Genomic DNA, 21,597 nt, shown 5'->3' with positions numbered 1-21,597 from the left:
TGGTCAAAACTGGGAAATGTGGGTGAAGGTGGACATTAACACTGAGGGACCAGGAGGTGGCTGGTTGGTGGGCAGGCAGGAGGACTCCGGGCCAGGCACGGCGGTCAGTGGTGGTGTGGTGCGAGTGTGAAGTGAACGACTTCTCCTTGCCTTACTCACAGCCTGTGTTGACAGCATATCATTGATGGAGTGGTCATACTGCTCTGCCAGGATGGCCAGCTTACGAGTCTGCTCATCCTTCAGTCTCTTCAGCACGGCCTTGTGGTCCGACTTTGGCGTGTTCTCCAGCAGGTGGTTGCGCAGAGCCTTGTACTGACGGGTTTGGATCTTACAGGTGTCCTGGAACTGACGCTTAATCTGTAGCTCTTTGGACTGGAGGAGAGAGAAGAGATGAACCAGCTGGGCTAAAGAGCTCCGGTGGTTGAATATGTGAATGTGGTGATGGATGTGCTGAAGAATGAAAATCAAGAAAAAGCTGACTTTTTACACATCGTGCATTTTATAGTAATGACTCAAACTTAAACAAATGATAGTAAATTCAATATTAAATGTAATTAATTAACATTGTTTTTAGAAATGTTGTAATGATCCGTTATCAGTTTTGTTAGTTGTGATTTTAATCAGTATAATTTCACTTCTTTATACACAAATCATTTTGTTTAAAATGCATATTTGTATTGCCTTGTGGCACATTTTACAGAGTATAAAGCTTTAAGTTGCAACAATAATGCTTCGGTGTTTCTATTTATAATTTAGCTCTACTTATTAGTTCTGAAAATCATGTAATTCACAGGATCTTAGTATCCATGCCTAATAAATCATACCTAGTACTTGATTTTAATTCAATTAAAATCAATTTTAATTGAATTGGAACCAATTCTAAAATGTCTGATGATTCAATGTGTCTGATTATTGTCGATTTCTGTAACAAGTGTTTTTAACTCTGCAGTAAAATCCCAATTATTGATTTTATTGCAATGCAATTTATTTTTTAAAAAGTCCCTTAAAGACAATTTTTTAAGTGTATAGATTCACGAGTTGATATATAACATATAGGAGGTCATGCAACTACTTTTGACTCAAACTTTGAGTCAAAAGTACTACTTTTGACTCAAACTTTGACTTCAAATTTAAGAGGATGATTTTAAAGCATTTTTTAAAAAAAGCATTGATCAGGTGATAACTTCTGAAATAAGAGTTCTGTTTAACAAGCATTACTGATACTGATTTTGCACATTTTAAGTACTTTTCTTTAAACAAATCCAAACAGTTCTGTGTAATGAGGAGTAAACTTTTCAACTTTAAAAAGCTTGAAACAAAAACTTGCGCCGATAGGAAAATGCAGGGATGATCAAATATTCCTTTTTCTTATTTTAATGAACTCAACATTAAGCTTATGATTTGGTGAATAGAAGCAGGATTTAAATAACCCAGCCCACCTGTGAGGCCTGTGAAACACTACAAACCCATCAGTTCACACCCTAATACGTGCTTCCACCTCAGATATTCAAATGCACCGTAGCGCCAAACAAATTCACAGGAGCAGCCGGCTTTACTTCTGGTGGATGTTAGACGAGGGAGGGGCACGACAGACAAAAAACTGTGATGACGCAGGAGGAATGATGATGAAATAGAGGATTTTCTGAATGGATTTTCTCTACAACACTGTAAGACTTTCTGTAAATAAATAAACTGGGGAGAAAGTAAACAAATGAAGACATGGTAATAATGGAAACTGAAATCATAAAAACAAACAAGACAATGATTTTAACACAAAAGAATTTATTTCTGTGTAGAGAAATATCTGGAAGTAAGACAAAGTATGTTTCTATGCTTGTGGAGCACGCAGCCGTACAGTATGGCAACACTCATGCAGCTAAAATGAGAATAAAAGGACAACAAAATGGCCACCAAACAGAATGCAGTACTACTCTTATAAATACTGCATAAATTAAATATAAAACTCGAAGTGATATAACTCTGTGGAAACACTCAAGACGGTGTCAAAAAAAACAACAACAGAATACAAACATGTAAACATACACAGAGGAACAGGAAATAACTGCAACACAAATGTAAATCATTGGCAAATAAGTTACATTCAAATAAAACAATAAATGTTGTGAAATGTTTCTTTTAAAGCTAAACTTCCCAAATGCAAGTCACAATAAAAACATTTTTAAAAAGCAGTGCTCTACTCTCCCCCTGGGTCAAAAATACAGTAAGGATTGTGTTTTCCTCTCCTCTCACTGCATCTCAGCCCTCTCTGTAATCCTCTTTAACGTTGATGGCTCAAATGTCCTTCTGTGACATGCAGGGCTCTTTATGTATAATCAGCATTCAGTTTAACCAGACTTCCCTCACAGATTTACTCATTTTTAAATCTACGCAGGTCACAGCTGCAATCTTTACCTTCATTTGACCTCATTTATGTTTGTTTTCAGTCATTTAATCTGCAACAACTTGAGATACTGCAGTTCTCAACCTGCATCTATGAAATGTCAAGTTTCTTTTATATTTTGGTCCCGACTGATCTGTTCTCCCATATTTATGGTTGTCTCTTTGTGACAGTGCAAAATTAAACAGACTTCCCCTATTAAAGCTGTATTTTCTTCATTTGATTGTGAATCTTCCGTTCAAATCTTAACTTTCACATTCAGTAGTTTTGTCAATCTTTGGACTTTATGCATTTTAGAATTGTCTCAAAAGATTGTCTTTATGGCTTCATATAAATTACTATGAAATATTAAATAGGTTTATTATATTATACTTTTACTATTCAAAGCATATCCTGTTTTCTAATGTTTCTACTATAAATGTCACAACACAACTGATTACTAACATTTGTGCAAAAGGTTGTTGTAACTAGGCACTTAACTGGCTGTAGATTTATATGATCATTAATAGGAAAATATCTAAATGTTTACATTGTAAATCATAACTAAATTATCGCATAAAGTGCGATAAAAATAGTTTTTTCTAGCTAGATTATGAAAATGATTTTCCCAGCTGTATGTAAAAAAGGGAACATTTACAGCAGGTATCATAAGTTTATCTGGATAGGCTTCATGTTCGACCTAAATGGTCCCAAACTTTATTCATTTGAGTCCTATAAAGTAAGGCCTTTTTTTCAACTCCCACTTCTAAACATAGAAAGCTTTACTAACCAATATTGCAAGTCCTAAAATGGTCCCAAATATTTATGCACAGCTGCTTATTGCACTTTTGAACTGACTGAAAGCTAGTGTTCAGGGTGATGTTAGTGAAATTATTGGGTTTTTTCACAGTATTGAACATTGGGGAGTGAAATTATAGCCGTGAAACTACACAACACTGTAATATTTGTTCTCAGCACTGATATCACAGTGCACCCTATGAAATAAGAACAGAAAAAACAAAAACGATTGCACAAACATGGTCTCAAAAATAACCATAAAAAATATTTGTCTTACAAATTAAGAGTAAAATAATAAAATTAAAGAAACTTTAAGGAACTTTTACAAAAAGCACAATAATAAAATGTTAAAGCTTCACTGGGTTTGGTACAGTAACCGTGGGTTCAGCTGCATGTTTACATCTGCAGACTCCCACTGATTCAACAGTATTTTTTGGAAAAGCTTCAACAGCCAAAATCACTTTCAGCCAGCGCACACACATGTACAGAGGTACGTGTGCAGGGAAAAATACGCCTCATCTTCAAAAAATGTGACCAAAAACCAGTTTGGGAATTATATAACACGAGACACGTGGGCCCAAATCAAACAGACACACAAACAAATGGTTGACAAATGGAACAAAGTGTGAGAGTGATTTCGCTCGCTCACACACAAACCGCCAGCACACTTTTCTCACTCTTTCAATTTGTCTCACACTCTTACTATCTCCATGGCCGAATTTTCCCCCTGACAAACCTTCCAGATGAAGTTCGCCTCAAACCGCACTCCCACCTCCCCTCTTCACGAAACATCCTCTCCCTCTCTTCCCTCCTCTGCCTCTCCCTCTCTCTCCTCCTCCTCTCCCTCTGCCTCCTCTCTCTTACCTCCCTCGGCAGCAGTCGGGGCAGCCTGCTCGGAATCTCCTTCTTCAAGAGGCCCAGAGTTCTTAGTTTGATTCGGGCACTGGGGGGCAGCTTTTTTACCACCTGTCTAGCTAGTTTTAATACGATGGTGTTAGCCAGGTCTGCCAGGACCCCAAGGGGGCGTCGACTGAAACGCCTCACCCAGAGGAGGCCCTTGGCAAGGGGGGAGACGTAATGGCAGCGAGCCTGATGCTCTAAAGGCAAGCTCTTAAGGGCCACAGGGATTTTGGACTGGCGTACACCCCAGTTGCGCCCTGCCTTGGGAAACATCTCATAAAGGTTACGCTCAGCCATACCACCCAGGACTGACTGGCACATGGCAAAGAGCGGTCGGGGCAGGCGGAAAAGGAAGCGCATGCACAGACGGTTGACTTTGCGGGGTGCGAGCTGGAGGAAGTCACGGGCCGGCCTGACTATCAGCACCACAACCAAATACAGGGAGAGGAAGAGGGAGGGAGAGCTGAGGAAAGAAGCTGAGATCAAAATCATGGGGATATAATAAATCCCCAGACTGAGGGAGAGTCCCAGACTGAAGAGGCAGCTGGCCCAGAGGCTGAGCGACAGGTAGGTGGAGAGCGACAGAGAGCAGCAAGAGCGGAGGAAGAGGTAGGAGAAGAAGAGCGCCAAGAGGGCGAGTTCAGCAGAGAGAACGACAGAAGCCACTGAGGGCAGGGGAGGTGAGCGACGGAGGGAGAGGAGGAAGATGCAGAGCAGCAGCAAAGTGAAGTTGGAGGGCTGAGCAGCAGCTGAGAGGGAAAGGAGGAGGCAGATGGCGTGAGAGAAGAGTGACGGGAAAGACGTTTGGGGAGGGGGAGGGGTCGGTGTCGGTGGGGCAGGTATGGCATCCAGCTCCTCGGGAGCCTCAGGGAAGTAAAACTCAGACAACTCATCGATGTCTCGCTCGCGGTGTCGTCTTTTTTCTGGAGACAGAGAGGAGAAGAGCTCTGACGGGCAGCCGTCGGCGATACCCCTGCCCTCTTCTTCTTCATCATCGGTGTCTAGCTGTTCAGTTTTACCGTGATCATCATCGTACTCCCACTGAACTCCCTCTACTTCCCTAACCTCTGTCCCCCCTTCCCTGATTTTCCACTGCTCATCTTCCCTGTCATCTTTTCCCTTCAGTTTACTATCAACCTCATCTTCCTCATCTTTCCTCTCATCCGCTGGGACACTCACACCCTCTTCCTTTTCTAAAACTTCTGCTCCTCTATCAAGCTCATCCGCAAATATCTCTTTAGCCTTCCTCTGCTCTTCTAATTCGCCGTCCACCTCATCCTCCAACTCTTCTCCTAGCACCCCTGTGTCTCCCACCCAGCCGGCATTCGGCCCCTCTGTTGTCTGGCTCTCTCCCTCTTCAGGAGACCCCTGACTCTGGGTGCTGGTGCTCTCACTCACTTTGAGGCTCTTAGGCTGTTGGCGGACCTCCACGGCATGTTTCTGACGCAGCTCCTGCTCACGCCTCTTGTTATACTCCATCTGGTTGGTGAGCTCTGTCTGGTGCTGCGTGCGGATCAGCTCAGCCCGCGTGTGCTGCACCAAACCTAGCTGGCGGAACTCCAGCTCCTGAGTGGACTCGTGGTGGCGCAGCAGCATGGCACACTCCAAGTCCTTCAGAGTCTGCTTCTTGTTCAGTTCCTGGTTTAGAAAAGAAAAGCAAATGAGAAAGAGGCAGAAAGCATGCCGTAATAATGTGAGGACAGGAAACATATCACAGAACTAATATAACTTAAATATAAATGTGAGGTTTTCCCACACAGACTGTACATGAGTGCCAGCCAAAAAATAAAAAGAAGAGTTAATAAAGTCTGTGGTCATTTTTGAGGATGTAGTTAGCAGTGTTGTTGCATTAGAGTGCATTAAATTGAAAGATGTTAATCATTTTTTGCAGTTCCCAAAAAGAAGAATGAAAGAATTTCTGAACCAAATTTTATGTCAACCTTGTGGTGACGCTACAGAAAAAAAAAAAATCAGGGATCACCAAACTGACCGAATCTGTATCCTTCTGATGACGCAGGCAGCACAGCTATAAATAAAAACATTCAGTATTTATGACAAAATGAAGCAGGTCTTACTCATATAACAGGGACATAGATCTGTATTTTAATGTGATAATATTATTAACTCTGAGACCAAAAGTGTGAGGCCTATCAAATTGCCTATCACATGTCAAACTCCACATTGCTAAAATAAATAAACATTACTCAAATTACTTAAGACTCTCTATGGTTTACATCATAAAGATGGAAACTTGACATAGAGTGGCCCCCAGAAGTTTGGCTACACATTTTTATGTACTGTACAACATTGAGCCCAGCTTCATTGATTCCTATTGACCTTTTGGCTGCTTAAAATGCATTTTAGGAAAATCAATCTGATGATCCAATGCAGATATATCCATCAACATAAAAGAATGATACCTCTCGGAGCAGATCCTGCTCCAGGTTGTGGCGTGCCAGCAACATCTTCCTCTTGTACTGGCGACACTGCAGCTCGTAATACTGCCTCTGCCTCCGCAGCAGGCCTGACTCTTCCTCCGCCTGCAGCTGCTGCAGACACTCCTTCTGGTGCACCAACCACTCCTGTTTCTCCCGCTTTGGCGTTGACTGGTTCTCATTCAGTTCCTTGAGTGAGAGGAAATGTGAAAATATATGCACAGTAATATTAGATGAACTGATATATAGGGATGCACCGAAAATTCGGCCACCGAAAATATTCGGCCAAAAATGGCCGAAATACTTTTATCACCGAAACAACACGGCCGAAACAGCTAACTAAAGAGATCAGCTCCTCTGATGCATCTGTAGCAGACGTTATTCCTTTAATTGCAGCACTAAAGTGTAGTACACTCTTAGAGTCTGTGAGCACACGTTTCACTGAGATCTATTTGGATCCTCTGCACTTCATTGCGACTGTACTTGATCCGCGTTATAAAGATCATTACTTGGATGTGGGATTAAAGCAGCGCGCACGAGAAATGATCCGGGCCGCGATGGATGCAGAGAACCCGCTTAGAGACGGAGAAGCGCACAGCACAGTAGACGGTGTGTGTGTTTGTGTGACTATAAATGCAGCGCGTGTGAGTGTAAAGCGTGCTTATAGCTCTGTGTTGCTGCTTATTAGACCGATACCAATCGCAACCCTCCACCAAGTGTAACACTAAGTGTTATTTTTAACTTAATTTAATTTTATATTGTGCATTGTTGTAATGTCATTACTAAATAAATATTATCATACTTTTGTAATTGATTTATTCTTTGAATTGCAATGCCTTGATTTTAGTGAGGTTAGTACACAGTCATATCCATAAATGCAATGGTACTAATAATTGGCATAATAATTTCTTTCGGTGTTTCGGTTTTCGGTCTTGGTTTCCTCATTTTCGGTTTTCGGTTTCGGCCAAGAATTTTCATTTCGGTGCATCCCTACTGATATTACATCAAGCTAAAAGAGCAACACTGTTAAGAGTAATACAGCAGAGATGGAAACCAGGAGCATAGAAGCACCTCTTTGAGCTGCTCTTTGCGCTGTCGATACTGTCGTTTCTGGGACTCCAGCAGACTGGTCAACTCCTTCTTTTGCTGGGCCAGTATGTGCTGCTGGAACTTCTTCTCTTCAGTCAGGACTGCTTTAGTCTGGAAAGAAAAACAAAAGACACATTTCACATATATTCCTGTTTAATATCCATATTTCTTTTTCATTCATACCTCGTACTCCTCATTCTTCCTCCAACTGCTCACCTCCTTCTCCAGGATAGCCTGGTGCTTCTTATTGAGCTTTTCTCCCTCCATAGAGAAGCTGTTCCTCTGATTCTCCAGCTCTTTGTCCAGTCTCAGCTGGTGCTCGTCCATCTCTGACTTGAGCTTGTTCTCCAGACCCATCAGCTGCTTCTGGTGCTGCCGCCGCATGCGCTTATACCTGTGAAGACACGCAGGGCAGAATGTTAACAGAATGAAGACACTGGCAAAGCGATTTCTTCTGACTCTGAACATAAAGTGGCATTGTAGTCTCACCCAGACATTTGTTCTCTTAGGGCCGAGCCCTGCTCATGTTCCTGGATCTGACGAGTGACGAGCGAGGCGGTCCTGATAGTAGCAAAGTGGTCTCGGCCTCGACGCCGCCTCCCTCCTCCTCCTCCTCCTCCACCTCCTCCTCCACCACCACCACCTCCACCGCCACCGCCACCAGCGGATGAGGCTTCCCGTTGTAAGTCGACCTCTGGCTGATAGGGGTCATCATAGATGTTGTCATGGCTCTGTAGAAAAAGTGGAGGAGAAATAGAAGAAAGAATGAGATTTTTCAGATAACTAACTAGCAAAGTTTTGCTTCAAACACACTCATAAAGTACAAAAAATGAAGTTATGACACTTCTGTCAGCTGTGGTGTATGTGAGTTAACATGCTTTATGGTGATTTTCTGTTACTCTGCAGGTGGCAACACTAATGTCTACTGCTCATCTGCAAGTCTAAACTGCTGCTGCTATTACTTTGCTTTTCCTATAGGTGGCACAGATGTGCATGTTTAGAGCTGTTCTGACAATGACAAAACCACTTGGACCCCCTGTGGACCACCTGCAGCCAATATGTAGTAAAATAACTTCACAATTTAATTAAGTTGTAAAAACGGCTTAAAATAAAGAGAAAAGATTAAAGCTACAGCACACTGAAACAAAGGACGCAGACATCATTACATTTATTAACATAATAATATCTCCATTAAGTTCCTCCAGTCAGAAGGTAGCGCATATAAGTCTTTGGGAAATAAAGCTGGAAGTGTCAAAGAGGTGTCTGGGTGAGACAGTTTAACATCTGGACTGACCAGGGGCTTGTGCAGGACGGAGCTGTTGGAGGTGACGGTGTGCTCTCCCTCCTGCATCATTGCCATCTCCCCGCTGTCGTCAGAGCCGTCTGCCAGGCTGTTGACCGAGCTGCTCTGGGAGCTGGCGCTGATTGACATGGATGGCAGAGAGTGGGAGCTTTCCATGCTGTTGACTGTGCCTGTGCGCAACATATACTGCTCCACATCCTGGTTGAGAAGAAAGAAAAAAGGGCATGTAAGTCAAATGGTTTAAACAGTTATAGAGAAATATGGTGATTGAGGGTTTAATGTCTTTTAGTTCAGTTTGCAAGTACAAAACATCTCTCTAAGCAGACATACTGTACACTCAGCCAAACATTCCCTACATTCCTTCATTTCCTTTTGGGGAGGAACAGCCAACTGGTATTAGTTGTTGATGGGAACAAAGCCCTTTGTATGAAGAGGAAGAGGTCCCACATTCACAATATATATCAAGAAATACAATACAAAGGCAGGATGGATGAAAATACCAGCTGTTTTTTCCATTATAGAATCTGATAAGTGCTGAGCTGCTGAAGGTTTTCCTCAATTTCTAATTTCACTTCTACAAGAAAAGTGTTGAGTAATGATAAAAGCACAACTATATACATTTGATTTCATTGATGCAAAATGTTTCTTGTTTCATGCTTGTGTCTTGTTGCAGGAAATGCAATAGATGGCGACACATTGCACAACTTTGATGTCTTTGATCATGTCTCCCTGCGGCTCCGTTAGCGTCTTCTTCTTCCTCCTCCTCCTCCGTTCCATTCTTACCTCTTCCTCATCGCCTCCTTCTGGTGCGGGACCGTTGTGGGCCTCATGGAAGAGGATTTTCTTCATCTTTCGATACTGAAGGTTGTCCAGCTCACGGACAGCGTCCTTGGTTCGTGCAATGAGATCCATCACAGCTGTCACGGGACGCTCTCTGCATAGGAAATGGTGCTGGGAGGATGGATTGGTTAAGAGAAGGAGAAGAGAAAGAGAGAGTGAACAATTAAATCATGACAAGACTGTGAAAGTCTGAGCTCAATGTCCCTGTATGTTAACATTAACAATCATGAAACCTACATGGGAGTTGAGGTTTATTAAGAATTTTGTATTTGGTTGAGATGATAGAGGTGTCCCTGGTCTGATGTGAACTCAGCTGCAGGGAAGCACAACAAAAACACACTAAAGACCACTACAGTAGCTGGCTTTACAAATCAGACCTCGGTAAGATAATACAAATATCTTTATTTGTGTTTTTACTTTCAAAAGCAGAATATATTAGAGCCTTTAGTTCCCATGATGCATATGGTGATTATTGGTAGCTTCAGATGCTTATCCTGGCTTTTCAAATACAAAGTGACAAATCATAGCAGTGACTGAATCATTTGCCTTGTTTGACTTTGAAAAGCTGCTTGCTGATGATGATGATGACTGTTTATTACTCACACACCACCACTGACTAATTTCCTGTATCAAAGCAGGAAAAGCTGCTTTAAAGTTTAAGTGCAGGAAAATTATTTGTTTCCCCCAACAACAACCAGCTGATCTGCTTGTTATGCCCGTGTGTTTGAGCCAAAAGAAAAATATAAACAGAGACTTTATAGAGGATTCAAACATCCAACAGCTGATTGTAGCTGGTGAGAAAAGGGAGCTCCTGATTTAAAAACTGATTTAATTTAGAACATCTGGTGTATGAAACGGAATTCAATTTTGTGTTTGAAAATGTTTGAATGTGATTATAGGTAATGAAAACTATACGACAATACATGACTGTGTGTGCAGCCGTGTAAATTGTAATTACATAAAAATCATGGGCTCAAACCCACATATGAGAACACTGTTTGTGCCCAACAATAAATCTACATTATATGATCTTATTAGAACATACAATTTATATATATATATAGAATATATATATATATATATATATATATAGAATATATATATATATATATATATATATATATAGAATATATATATATATATATATAGAATATATATATATATATATATATATATATAGAATATATATATATATATATATATATATATATATATATATATATATATATATATATATATATATATATATATATATATATATATATATATATATATATATATATATATATATATAGAATATATATATAGAATATATATATATATATAGAATATATATATATATATATAGAATATATATATATATATATATATATATATATAGAATATATATATATATATATATATATATATATATATATATATTCTATATATATATATAAATTGTATATATATATATATATATATATATATATATATATATATATATATATATATATATATATATATATATATATATATATATATATATATATATATATATATATATATAGAATATATATATATATATATATATAGAATATATATATATATATATATATAGAATATATATATATATATATATAGAATATATATATATATATAGAATATATATATATATATATGAGCATTTTAAACTAATTTCACAACTCTTCTCTTACAATCTACAACATCAAACATTTCCTTAGACGTGCTTGTACCTTGAGCAGCACATCAGAGGTAGGTCTGTCCTGGGCGATCTTCTGCAAACAGGAGTCCACAAAATTGCGGAAATAATCCGACCTGAAAATGATAAAAATGTCTTTATAAAGGCGTCACTGATACTGTCAGGGCTGTTCACTTGCAACAAAGATTATAGTATTAATTTGTTTGTTTTTTTATCTTCTCATGACTGTTTCATGATAGAATATTACATTTTACTGCTGTTGTAGTTTATTACAGGATGTCAAAGCATTTAGCTCAACTTAAGACCCTTCAGCACTGCCTACTCTAATTCAGGGTGTACTAGATAACAGTGGTACAAAACATTAGTGCAACCAGGAAGTGTTGTGGCTTTTATTTATAATTAACTGAAATTATAAAACCAATGTTGTTACTATTCGGCATGGCCTTCTTAACAGGCCTCAAAATTAGCACAGACCACCAGCCGAATGCAAGTGGGTGGCATATTGTCTTTCCTCACTAGCCAAAGAAACAGTGGTAATCTATTCACTAGCCATTTGGTTGGTGGAAAAAAAGTTAATTTTGAACCCTGCTTCTTGATTCAATATACGGCTGCAAACCCTTATCTTAATTTCCCAGAGTTTCTGAATTTGAAAGCCACATTTTTTAGTAAAAACACAAAATTCACGTGTCACGCCACGTAAACTCCTTGGTAATAGTATGTAAAAATCATAAAATCAGTTCTCTATTCTTTCACAAACATTACATAGAGAGAGACTCAGTGGTATAATAAGCACTTTTATAAGAAAAAACAACATTCTAAAGCTACACAAAAATCTGAAGAGAAACTAAACTGCAAAATCAGAGTCCAACAAAAGTCTTATTAGAAAAAAAAGCGTTTAGCAAGTATCTCTCACCAGTGATTAGACTGCAACACAGGGCTCTCATTCTGGGCGATGTGGTATAAGGCACTCATAGCATTCATGTTGAACAGAGGAGGCTTCCTTTCCGCTAGACAGTGACGAACCACAACATAGCGTGACAGAGAGTGTCAGATAAAGAGCAAGAAAAAAAAGAAGAAGGAGAAGAGGGAGAGCAAACAAAGGGGTTGGATTCTTTCAGCTTTGTGAACACGAAAACGCACTTGTGGAGCATTTTTACCACCATATCTTACCCAGCTCTATGCAGGTAATGCCAAGTGACCACACATCCACCTTCCCGTCGTACTGGCCCTCGTCCATGGCCAGGATCACCTCGGGGGCCATCCTGCACAGAGGAAACAACAAAGCATTCAGCCATTTCAAGCTCCTTTCCTTTGATGCAGGACCAACAGAGAACACCACCTCTGGCTCATTTCCAACGTCTAAGCTGCATGAATAGTCGTGAATGTTACGAGGGTTGGCTGCCTCATGTACAACAGCAACCTGCAGCTGCTGATAGTCCCACACCTGACATCATCAGAGGGATGCTGAAATTATTAGCTGGTTGGCAGTAAAATAATGAACATTTACTGGTTCCAGCTTCAACCATGAGAGGATTTGCTGAAGATTTTTCTGTTTTCTATATTTGTAAATAAATATCAGTGTGTCAATTGAAACGTTACTTTGGGTTCTATTAAATTAAATGAAATGCTCAGGTAACCTGCAGGTCTATCCAGTTATAACTTGAACTCCACTCTGCATGCTTTAAATGAATTTGATTCTCTTCTTCTTTCACCTCACATGGGTGAAAATAAATTAAGCTCGGACACACAGAGGCAAGTAGTTTGATATTTAGTCAGCAGCTGGCTCTTCAGGAACCCTCTGAATTCTGGTTAAGGAGCCTCATGTGATGATGCTGATCGAAGAGGCGTTTCATAACAAGGTATATGGATTATCCCACGTCAAGAGTACATTGATTTGAACTTTTTTAGATGCTTTGAGCATCATAAACATTTACCTGCAATATGTTGGGGTGCTAGCAAACGTCTCAGTGGTCAAAATTGCTAAATCTTGGCAAAAAACCCCGCTTCATACTCTCATACCATTAATGTTATGACAGGATTTGTGATTCGTTTTTAAAAGGTAATCAATAACATGGTTTTCCTGGGGAGTAAAGGTATTGATAAAAATTATGAGGAAATACAATGGAAATAAAAGATGTTTTAAACTAAGAAATATGAAGAAAAAAAAAACTGTTGAGCTGTTTTTCCTTTCAATGTGAATTAAAAAAGCTCCTAGCTTAAGAATACCATGATATATACAGTCAGATTATACTTTAAAATGGTTTTGGTGCATCTTATGAATATATAATTATGTACTGATTAAGTTTTTTATTTGTAGCGGATGAATAACAGATAGGAAGTAGGCATCACAGTTTGGTGTAATACCTATGGATTCATGGGTCTTAATCTTATGAGGATGATGATCCTGTCATGGTTGAAAACATTGATGTCTTACCAATAAGGCGTTCCCACGAAGGAGTTGGCTGGTGCAACAATGGAGGCAGAGCCAAAGTCTCCCAGTTTGACCTGGCCTGGCTCTGTTAGTAAGATGTTTCCTGCCTTCACATCCCTGAGAGAGACAGTGAGAAGTCCGATTAGAATCAGATGAGAGAAAAATGACAAGTCAGGAATATTGTGAGGATGGCATAAACAAGTTGAGATAAATGTATTGTTAGAGGCCTGGGAGCAGCAAGATGAACTCTAAATGTGTTGCTGCACAGTAAGTGAGCACAAACATCATTGCATAAGCTTACTGTATCTTCAGCAGCACAGTTTGTGCTTTTCTCCACTGTATTCATTTTTTCTGTTGTCTGAAGTGTGGGGGAGGAGAGTCGAACAGAAAGCGAGATAAGGAATGGGGGGGGGGCGGTTACCTGTGAATCATGTTGTGAGAGTGAAGATACACCAGTCCCTGCAATGCACCATGGGTTATGGCAGCTATTTCCACTTCCTGGAGGGGTTTCTTGTGGACTGGGTGAAAACAGATATGAGAGGACGTCAGGCGTTGGGTGTTAGATGACAACATCTACGTAAACAAATGATCAAGACAGGTAACTCACTGGTGTTTCTTATTTAAACATGTCTAATTTTGATGAATGCTTACCTTCTAAAAGGTCAGAAGCTGAGCCCAAGCAGTACTCCATCACCAGCTAGGAGAGAGATACAGTGAGTGTTCAGCTGCATGCTATTTTAGGGAACCCTAACCCAAGAGCACACACACCGTTAAGGACTTTTTCACACTCGACCCGAATGGAGAAACAATTTTTTTGGGACCAGAGGCAGTTCTCCCTGAGAGTTCAGTACATTTATGTAAGTGTGAAAACTTTTCAAAAAGAGGTGCAGCACAGAAAAGTGTTCTCATGTTCTCCAAGATGCAGCGGAGCATCTCTGGGAGTCTGCAGCAGTCCTCCACAAACTACGAGCTGATCAACATGACTAGATAAATATATGTCCTGTTAGCGTCATCTGTCATCAATAAAAATACTGTATGTACTGGTATAAACACTTAAAACACACTGATTGGAGAGATCACTGTAGTCATTGTAGTGTGAATGCAAGCTCTGGTCTGTCCATCTTATCATGAATCCTTTCAAACAAGTAATGCACATAGTTTGAATGTGCTCATGCTGAGATGGACGCCTGCAGACAGAAGAAAACCTGGTGGACTAAAAATGACCCGACACAGGGACGTGATGAACAAGCTAGCCATGATTAACTTAACTGGTTGCCTAACAGTTGATAGAGGGAGCTTATTGTAGCCTGCGTCCACAGCGGACAAGGAGGATTAAGTACGGAAGTACACTCCTAGTTAAGACTTAAAAAAGAAAGTGTACTATTAGGAACAAAGTAGCAACATCAACACAATGAGAAGCATCTTCTTTGCTTACAGAACAATGCATTTTTTTTGCAAATGTGACATAAATAGCCTGCATAGCTGCTGCAGATGTTTACTGCACAATCCATTTAGGATGTGAACCATGTCTGGAAACACTCTCACCCATGCCGTGTGCTCTCTCAGGTAGCAGCCATGGTACTCGACAGTGTTGGGGTGGCGCAGTTTCTGGAGGAACTTCACTTCCTTGATGATATCCTGCCATTTCTGAAACACAAGCAGGGTTCGCAATGATTAATGAACAAACATGACGATCAATAGACGAGGCATTAAAAAGGTGCCAGCTCCTACCTCATTGGACTGTTTGCCACTATAGGACATCTTCTTGATGGCCACCACTTCATTGGTGCGGATGTCGTGGGCCTAATGTGGACAAGTTGAAGAGAACAGATGATTACATTTATTATACTATTATTTGCACTACTGAAAAAAACCATTCCGGTTAAGTTTAAGTATCACTGACCGCTATCCAATGCCACATCTTTTCAAAAGATCCTTGTGGAACTGAGCTTTATCAGCCATTTTAACATTACGTATCACTGTTACATAAACAAAGATTTGTGCTGAGCCTCCTTCCGCTCCTGCCCTCCTCCAGTCCCTTCAACCATGACTAGCTCCTGTTCACCCTTCATTAAACAGGGCTTTTCATCCACCACTTGTGAGTTGTCCTTTGTCCATGTTTCTTCCTCTTTCCTGCCATATTTCCTCCTCAGCTGATGGGTTAATCCACCTTGTGTTCTTATTGGTGGTACCACCATCATCACCATCATCATCATCATCATCATCATCATCATCATCATCATCTTCCCTCCTGTCCATCAGACACATCATCACTCTTTCCCTCATTTGTCAGGCTTTTTCCCTTTGCTGTGCTTACCTTGACTCTGGCTATACTTACTACAGCGAGCACATTTCATTGATGGGATCTCATATTAAATGTGAAACGGCAGCTTTTTCTTGTAGAAAGTGACATTCATTATACTGAAGATGTTTTTCCCACATCAGAAGAGTATTGTGACATAAATCTGATAGCATTATAGCTGCTACAACTATCATCATGATCAGGGCTGCAATAAACAACTATTTACATCATTGATTATGTTTTCAATTAATCAGATCTGTTGATTTTTTTGTCTATAAAATATCAACTTGTGTCATATTGTGTCAGTCAACAGTGTAAATCAACAGATTTGACAAGATATATAGAGGAACAGACAAATCAGTTTAGCACCAAATTTATATTATTAGTTTCATTCACTTTATTTGCATTATGTGTTTCATGAATTAAGCCAAATTTAAAAAAAAACAATTCAGTCTTAGAGCAGCTGAACAAGGTTAAGCCTGAGTGTTTGCCTTACAGCAGCCCCTCGAGGAGCGGTGCTGTGGAATATGAACGAAAATCAATACAGTAAAAATCTGAAATTACCAACGAGTACAAAGCACCAAAATTCAGAGAAAATCTTTCTGAACAGATCATTTTCAAGAGCTTGTGTGCAAATGTATGTCACTGAACAACAACCATTATCTATTACTTACTCCAGAATTCAAGAACACATTTTCAGCAGAGTTAATAATCAGTCAATAGGGCTCGGTATCAATACAGGTATTGAGCAAAATAACTCAACACCAAGTAGTATTGAAACCTCTCCAGTCAAATAACACCTGCCTTTTATTCTTTTAGTGTCCAGATTTAGAAAAAGTGACTATTTATTTGGTTTTGCTTGCAGCCAAACATCACAAGAGTCCTTAAGTTTAATGCAACGTGTGATTGGTCTGCTGCTGCAGTAGTTACAGCCCGTACAGTCTGTGGTGGTGTATTAAGACATAGTTGACAGACCTTTCAGTTAGCCCATAATTACACATCCACATACATATTAACATGTATTATTATCAGCATTTCTCAGTCACCAAATTTCAATGATAAATATTAACATTTTAATTTTCAAATGTTGATGAAAGACATATAATTCAGACCAACAGGAGACAACCAGTATCTTAATTTAAGTTAGAGGCTAAGACCAAGGAGAAAGACTCACAAAGTAGACTGCTCCGAAGCTCCCATGTCCAATCTCCCTCAGGTCTGTGAAGAGCTTCTCAGGATCCTCCCTGCAGAACAGCTCAGCCACCTCCGGGTCCTTCAGGCTCCCGGCCCGCACACTCGACGGCATGGCCAGCGCCTGGAGAACAGGGAAAGGGACACACTGTGTGAGCGCCTGTTATTTGGAAGGATTACCAACGTTCATGTTGTGCTGGAAACACGAGCTGCCCAGGAAATATGGTCTAGTCCAGTGGTCTCCAACCCTGCTCCTGGAGAGCTACTGCCCTGCATGTTTTAGGTATCTCCTCACTCTAACTCGTTATCAAGCAGCTGAGGCTCGTCAAAGGGCTTGATAACGAGTTGATTATTAGAATCAGGTGTGTTAGAGTGAGGAGATACCTAAAACATGCAGGGCAGTAGCTCTCCAGGAGCAGGGTTGGAGACCACTGGTCTAGTCTGTCACATAGCGCAGGCCCGGCATCTCTCTGACAAATCAGAGAAGACTTTTCTAACATCCCTGATATATTATTTAGATATTTAACAGAGTTACTCGCTGTAATGTCAGAGGGCTGCTTGTAGTGCTGATCTCACCAGAAATCAACACATTGATCTGCAGCTCAATGCAGTGCTCGCTTTTCCAGCCCATACCGTCCAACAACTTCGGTTCATGTGTAAAAAGACATTTAAGGCATTTAAACTGTAAGAACACAAAAAATGCAAATGTATTTGGCAGATGTAGATGGAAAATATCAGCTTCAAATGGCCACCCACCCACCCACCCATTCATCCATCCATCCACCCACCCATTCATCCATCCATCCATCCATCTGTCTCTCTAACAGACATATAGGCCGGAAGAAGAATACCAGCAAAAAATAACTTCTCTAAATCTAAAAAGGTCAACCAGATACAGTATATACTTCTTCTATAGCTCCTAATAAGAATAAGAATAACTTCATTTGTATGGCAGCTTTCATACAAGAAATGCAGCTCAAAGTGCTTTAAAACTAAAGCTGTTACATGCACCAAGAGCTTCACATGAAAAGGACATAAAAGCATGTAGAAAACATGAATGTAACATAAGATGGAAAATAAAATGAAAAGGAGGAGCTGCTTTTGAATAACATTTTTTCTGTAGCTTTCTTTCCTCCCGTAATTCTTCTTTTTGATGCTTTCTTTCATCTTCCTCATTTTAAAGTAAGATTTCAAAATTCCCCACAAACTCTTTACATCATCATTAGGGCTGCAACTAACGATTTTTGTCATGATTGTCTGAACTGACCATTATTTTATTGATCAATCAATTGTCTATAAAATGACAGTAAATAGTAAAAAAAAAAAAAAAAGTTGTATTTCTCACAAAGATGATTTTCTTCAAATATCTTTCTTTGTCTGGCCAATAATCCAAAACCCCAAAATATTCAGGTTTTTTTTTATGTTGATGATAAAGTTGATTAATTGGCAATTGGTCATTTTTTCAAGCAAAACACGAAACATGTGATGGCTCCAAGTTATCTAATGTCAGATTGTGGTGCTTCTCTGCTTTTCATGTTGTTTTCATTACAGTAAATGGAATATTTTGGGGTTTTAGAAACTGTGATGAAGATTTTTCACAGTTGTCTGAGTTTTATAGACTAAATTATTAACTGATTGAGAAAATAATCAGCAGATTAGTATAATCAAAATAATTGTTAGCTGCAGTCCGTGTTGATGATAAAACAAAACATTGTTCAGTTCATAAGAAATGTGTAGATGAAACTTTAGACCGTTGTCATCAGGAGAAATCATGAATCCAGCACTACAGACATAAAGACAGACTTCCCTGTGAAAAGCAGCAGAAAACAGCAGGACAAATTCACAACATAAAAGTAAACTGCAAACAAGTTGAGCAGAAAAACGATGAATGGCGTTTGTAATAGGATGGAGAAATGAAGCCTAACTTAAATACTTAAATACTACTTTGACAAATTTGCGGTTAGTGGAAACTCATATCAGGCTCATCACTCAATCTAATATCTAAATAATGATGTTCCCCACCCAGTGAGGATTATTTAATATTTACTATCCACTTAATGTCACATCTGGTCTGTTATTTTCTAACATGATACACTTGCAAAGTACACATCTGTAATCAGATCTTCCTTCAAATTAGTAGAGCCAGCATATTTATAAAATGACTGACTGACTGACTAGAGATCATCTCTGCAGAAAGAACATATAACCTGCATCACAGCTGTGGCTTTAATGGTTTCATGCAGTGTTTTGTTTTGCGGCGTACAAGGTTGAGACATATGATCCATTCCGTGAGACAACTAAGATTTGTTTCTATATTTTGTTTCTAAAGTGGTTTATGACACTTTCCATTTCATTCCCATTAAAAATCCTAATTAAATACAGCACAGACATTATTTGGGATTATCAAATTATTGTCTTGTGAAGACCACAATATGTGTGCTATCATCAAAGGCCTGTATGGAAAACATCCAATTTTAGTCATAGACAGAGATTTTTAAACCCCATTTTATATTATTTTAAATGCAGATCCAATCAGCAACATTAAGAAAATATTCATTTGCAATCAAAATATATATGTTAGTTAAATTGAGTAGATTACCATCATAGCCTCCCATTTTAAAGGAGGAAACAGATACTCAAACTACTCCAAAATATAAGTATATTCATCATACATACTGAAAGGTTGTAAGTGTAGCTGTACTGCAGAGTAGTAGTAACATGCTTATTTCTGTGATGCACTGACCAGCCTGGCAGGTGATATCAGTACATCATGGAGTCATTGGAATTTTGAATAAAATGGGTTAATGTAGAAATGCAACACATGCTTCATATCTTAAAGAGGCCTGTATCTACACAGTTTGGCATTCATGTCCTTAATGGATGAGATGAAGCACTTCTTTCATGGCCAGTTTTACTGCTTTTTAAAGAGGAAGCAATGTGGTTCCCTTTGAAAAATGAGAAGTTCTTTAAATATCGCAACCAAGCCTAAAGCAAGCTTTCAATCCACTTATTACAGGGACCTGATTCACGCCATACTCAAAACAAGCAACAAACAGTGCAGTTATGTAGTTTTCGCCAATATATTATCTCTCTATATTTTGCAGGACACAATAAGACAAAAAAAAATGCATATTGTCTTTAGCTGGTGAGACAGAGGAGTAATATTTACAGTTTTTACCAATGTGCTATTTAATTTATATTGGTACATAATGTGGTATATGATGTGTACTGTACATATTTTAATTGTAATCTTTTTCTCTTACTATACACTCTACTGTGATTGGATCTGGAGCTAAAAGAAGCCACATTTCACTGCCTTCGATGTTGCTGTGCTGCTGTGCATGTGCATGTGAATAAAAGCTGGGGGGAAGCTGAATCTTGTCTAGATGTGTGTTTTTCTGCGAGTATTATATACAGTGTGCATCTCAGCTGAGCAAGCTGGATTGCTTTTGCACTTGGCTGGTCAATTAGGCTAATCTTTGCTCTGGCTCACCAAAGAAATGCATTCAACAGTAGTCAACAACAACTCCCAAGGCTGGCTGGGGGTTCAGGGTGCAGGCCAATGACAATGTCAACCTCTCCAACATCTGCAATGATGCAGTCCATTATTGCAGCTGTGCTTTCGCCTGCAGATGAGGATAAGAGAGGCGCACTCGTCTGCTTTAGCACACTGAATGATTTATAACATGTCTTACCGTGGCTTTTGGGATCCACTGTAGCTAGCTTAGAGCTAGCTGACTGGCCTGGCTGGAAATTATTGGTCTCACTCCTCTTTCCTCGGCTCTGGTGTCTATTCAACACGAACAAACCACATTGTGTCTGTCGATGTTTTTACTCGGACTCCTCTCCATCCTGACGCTCCCGGTTAGATTGGACAGCTTGCACGTCTGCACGACATGACACGAGTAAAGTGCCAGTCAATTAAAGTGACAGCTAGCTGACTGCCGCCTGCCTGCCAGCCAGCCAGCAGAGAGTCTCCCACAGAAACCCACAGGCTGGCTTTAGCTGCTGTTAGCAACACCGCTAACTAAATAACGTCACGCCAGGAGCTGCTTGCGACGTTTTCAGCAGGGAACTGGTTCATTAATCTCAACTGGTCCGCTCCGTGCTCCACTTTGCGCTGTCATTACGTTAGTGTTGTCGGCGTATTTCATCTCCAGTTCATCTTATCCCCCATTTTTGCTCGACTCTCGTCCGTTTTTTTGTTCAGGACTTCATCATGGCGGAGC

General features: G+C 39.7%; 1 protein-coding gene across 2 annotated transcripts in view; it reads right to left on the bottom strand.

Moving 5' to 3' along the window:
* taok2b (TAO kinase 2b) overlaps positions 1–21,597 on the bottom strand; it is a 30,322-nt gene extending 8,725 nt beyond the window's left edge. Inside the window, exons 1-19 of one of the 2 annotated variants that reach the window (XM_062441996.1) lie at positions 21,064–21,597; positions 17,352–17,492; positions 15,607–15,678; positions 15,421–15,522; positions 14,527–14,572; positions 14,297–14,393; positions 13,879–13,992; positions 12,615–12,706; positions 12,358–12,451; positions 11,479–11,560; positions 9,686–9,853; positions 8,894–9,100; positions 8,255–8,330; positions 8,089–8,212; positions 7,816–7,993; positions 7,582–7,710; positions 6,496–6,699; positions 5,474–5,713; positions 160–372 (exon numbers count right to left, since the gene is read on the bottom strand). In XM_062441996.1, coding sequence (XP_062297980.1) covers positions 160–372; positions 5,474–5,713; positions 6,496–6,699; positions 7,582–7,710; positions 7,816–7,993; positions 8,089–8,212; positions 8,255–8,330; positions 8,894–9,100; positions 9,686–9,853; positions 11,479–11,560; positions 12,358–12,451; positions 12,615–12,706; positions 13,879–13,992; positions 14,297–14,393; positions 14,527–14,572; positions 15,421–15,522; positions 15,607–15,678; positions 17,352–17,483 — 2,370 coding nt within the window. In that variant the 5' untranslated portion in view covers positions 17,484–17,492; positions 21,064–21,597. Of the gene's footprint in view, positions 1–159; positions 373–1,775; positions 5,714–6,495; positions 6,700–7,581; positions 7,711–7,815; positions 7,994–8,088; positions 8,331–8,893; positions 9,101–9,685; positions 9,854–11,478; positions 11,561–12,357; positions 12,452–12,614; positions 12,707–13,878; positions 13,993–14,296; positions 14,394–14,526; positions 14,573–15,420; positions 15,523–15,606; positions 15,679–17,351; positions 17,493–21,063 lie in introns of those variants that run through there. The other variant, XM_062441995.1, reaches the window with a different exon arrangement.

This window comes from Scomber scombrus, chromosome 21 (assembly GCF_963691925.1).
Source record: "Scomber scombrus chromosome 21, fScoSco1.1, whole genome shotgun sequence".
Taxonomy (NCBI): Eukaryota; Metazoa; Chordata; class Actinopteri; order Scombriformes; family Scombridae; genus Scomber; species Scomber scombrus.
This window is presented reverse-complemented; position numbering and strand designations above follow the sequence as displayed.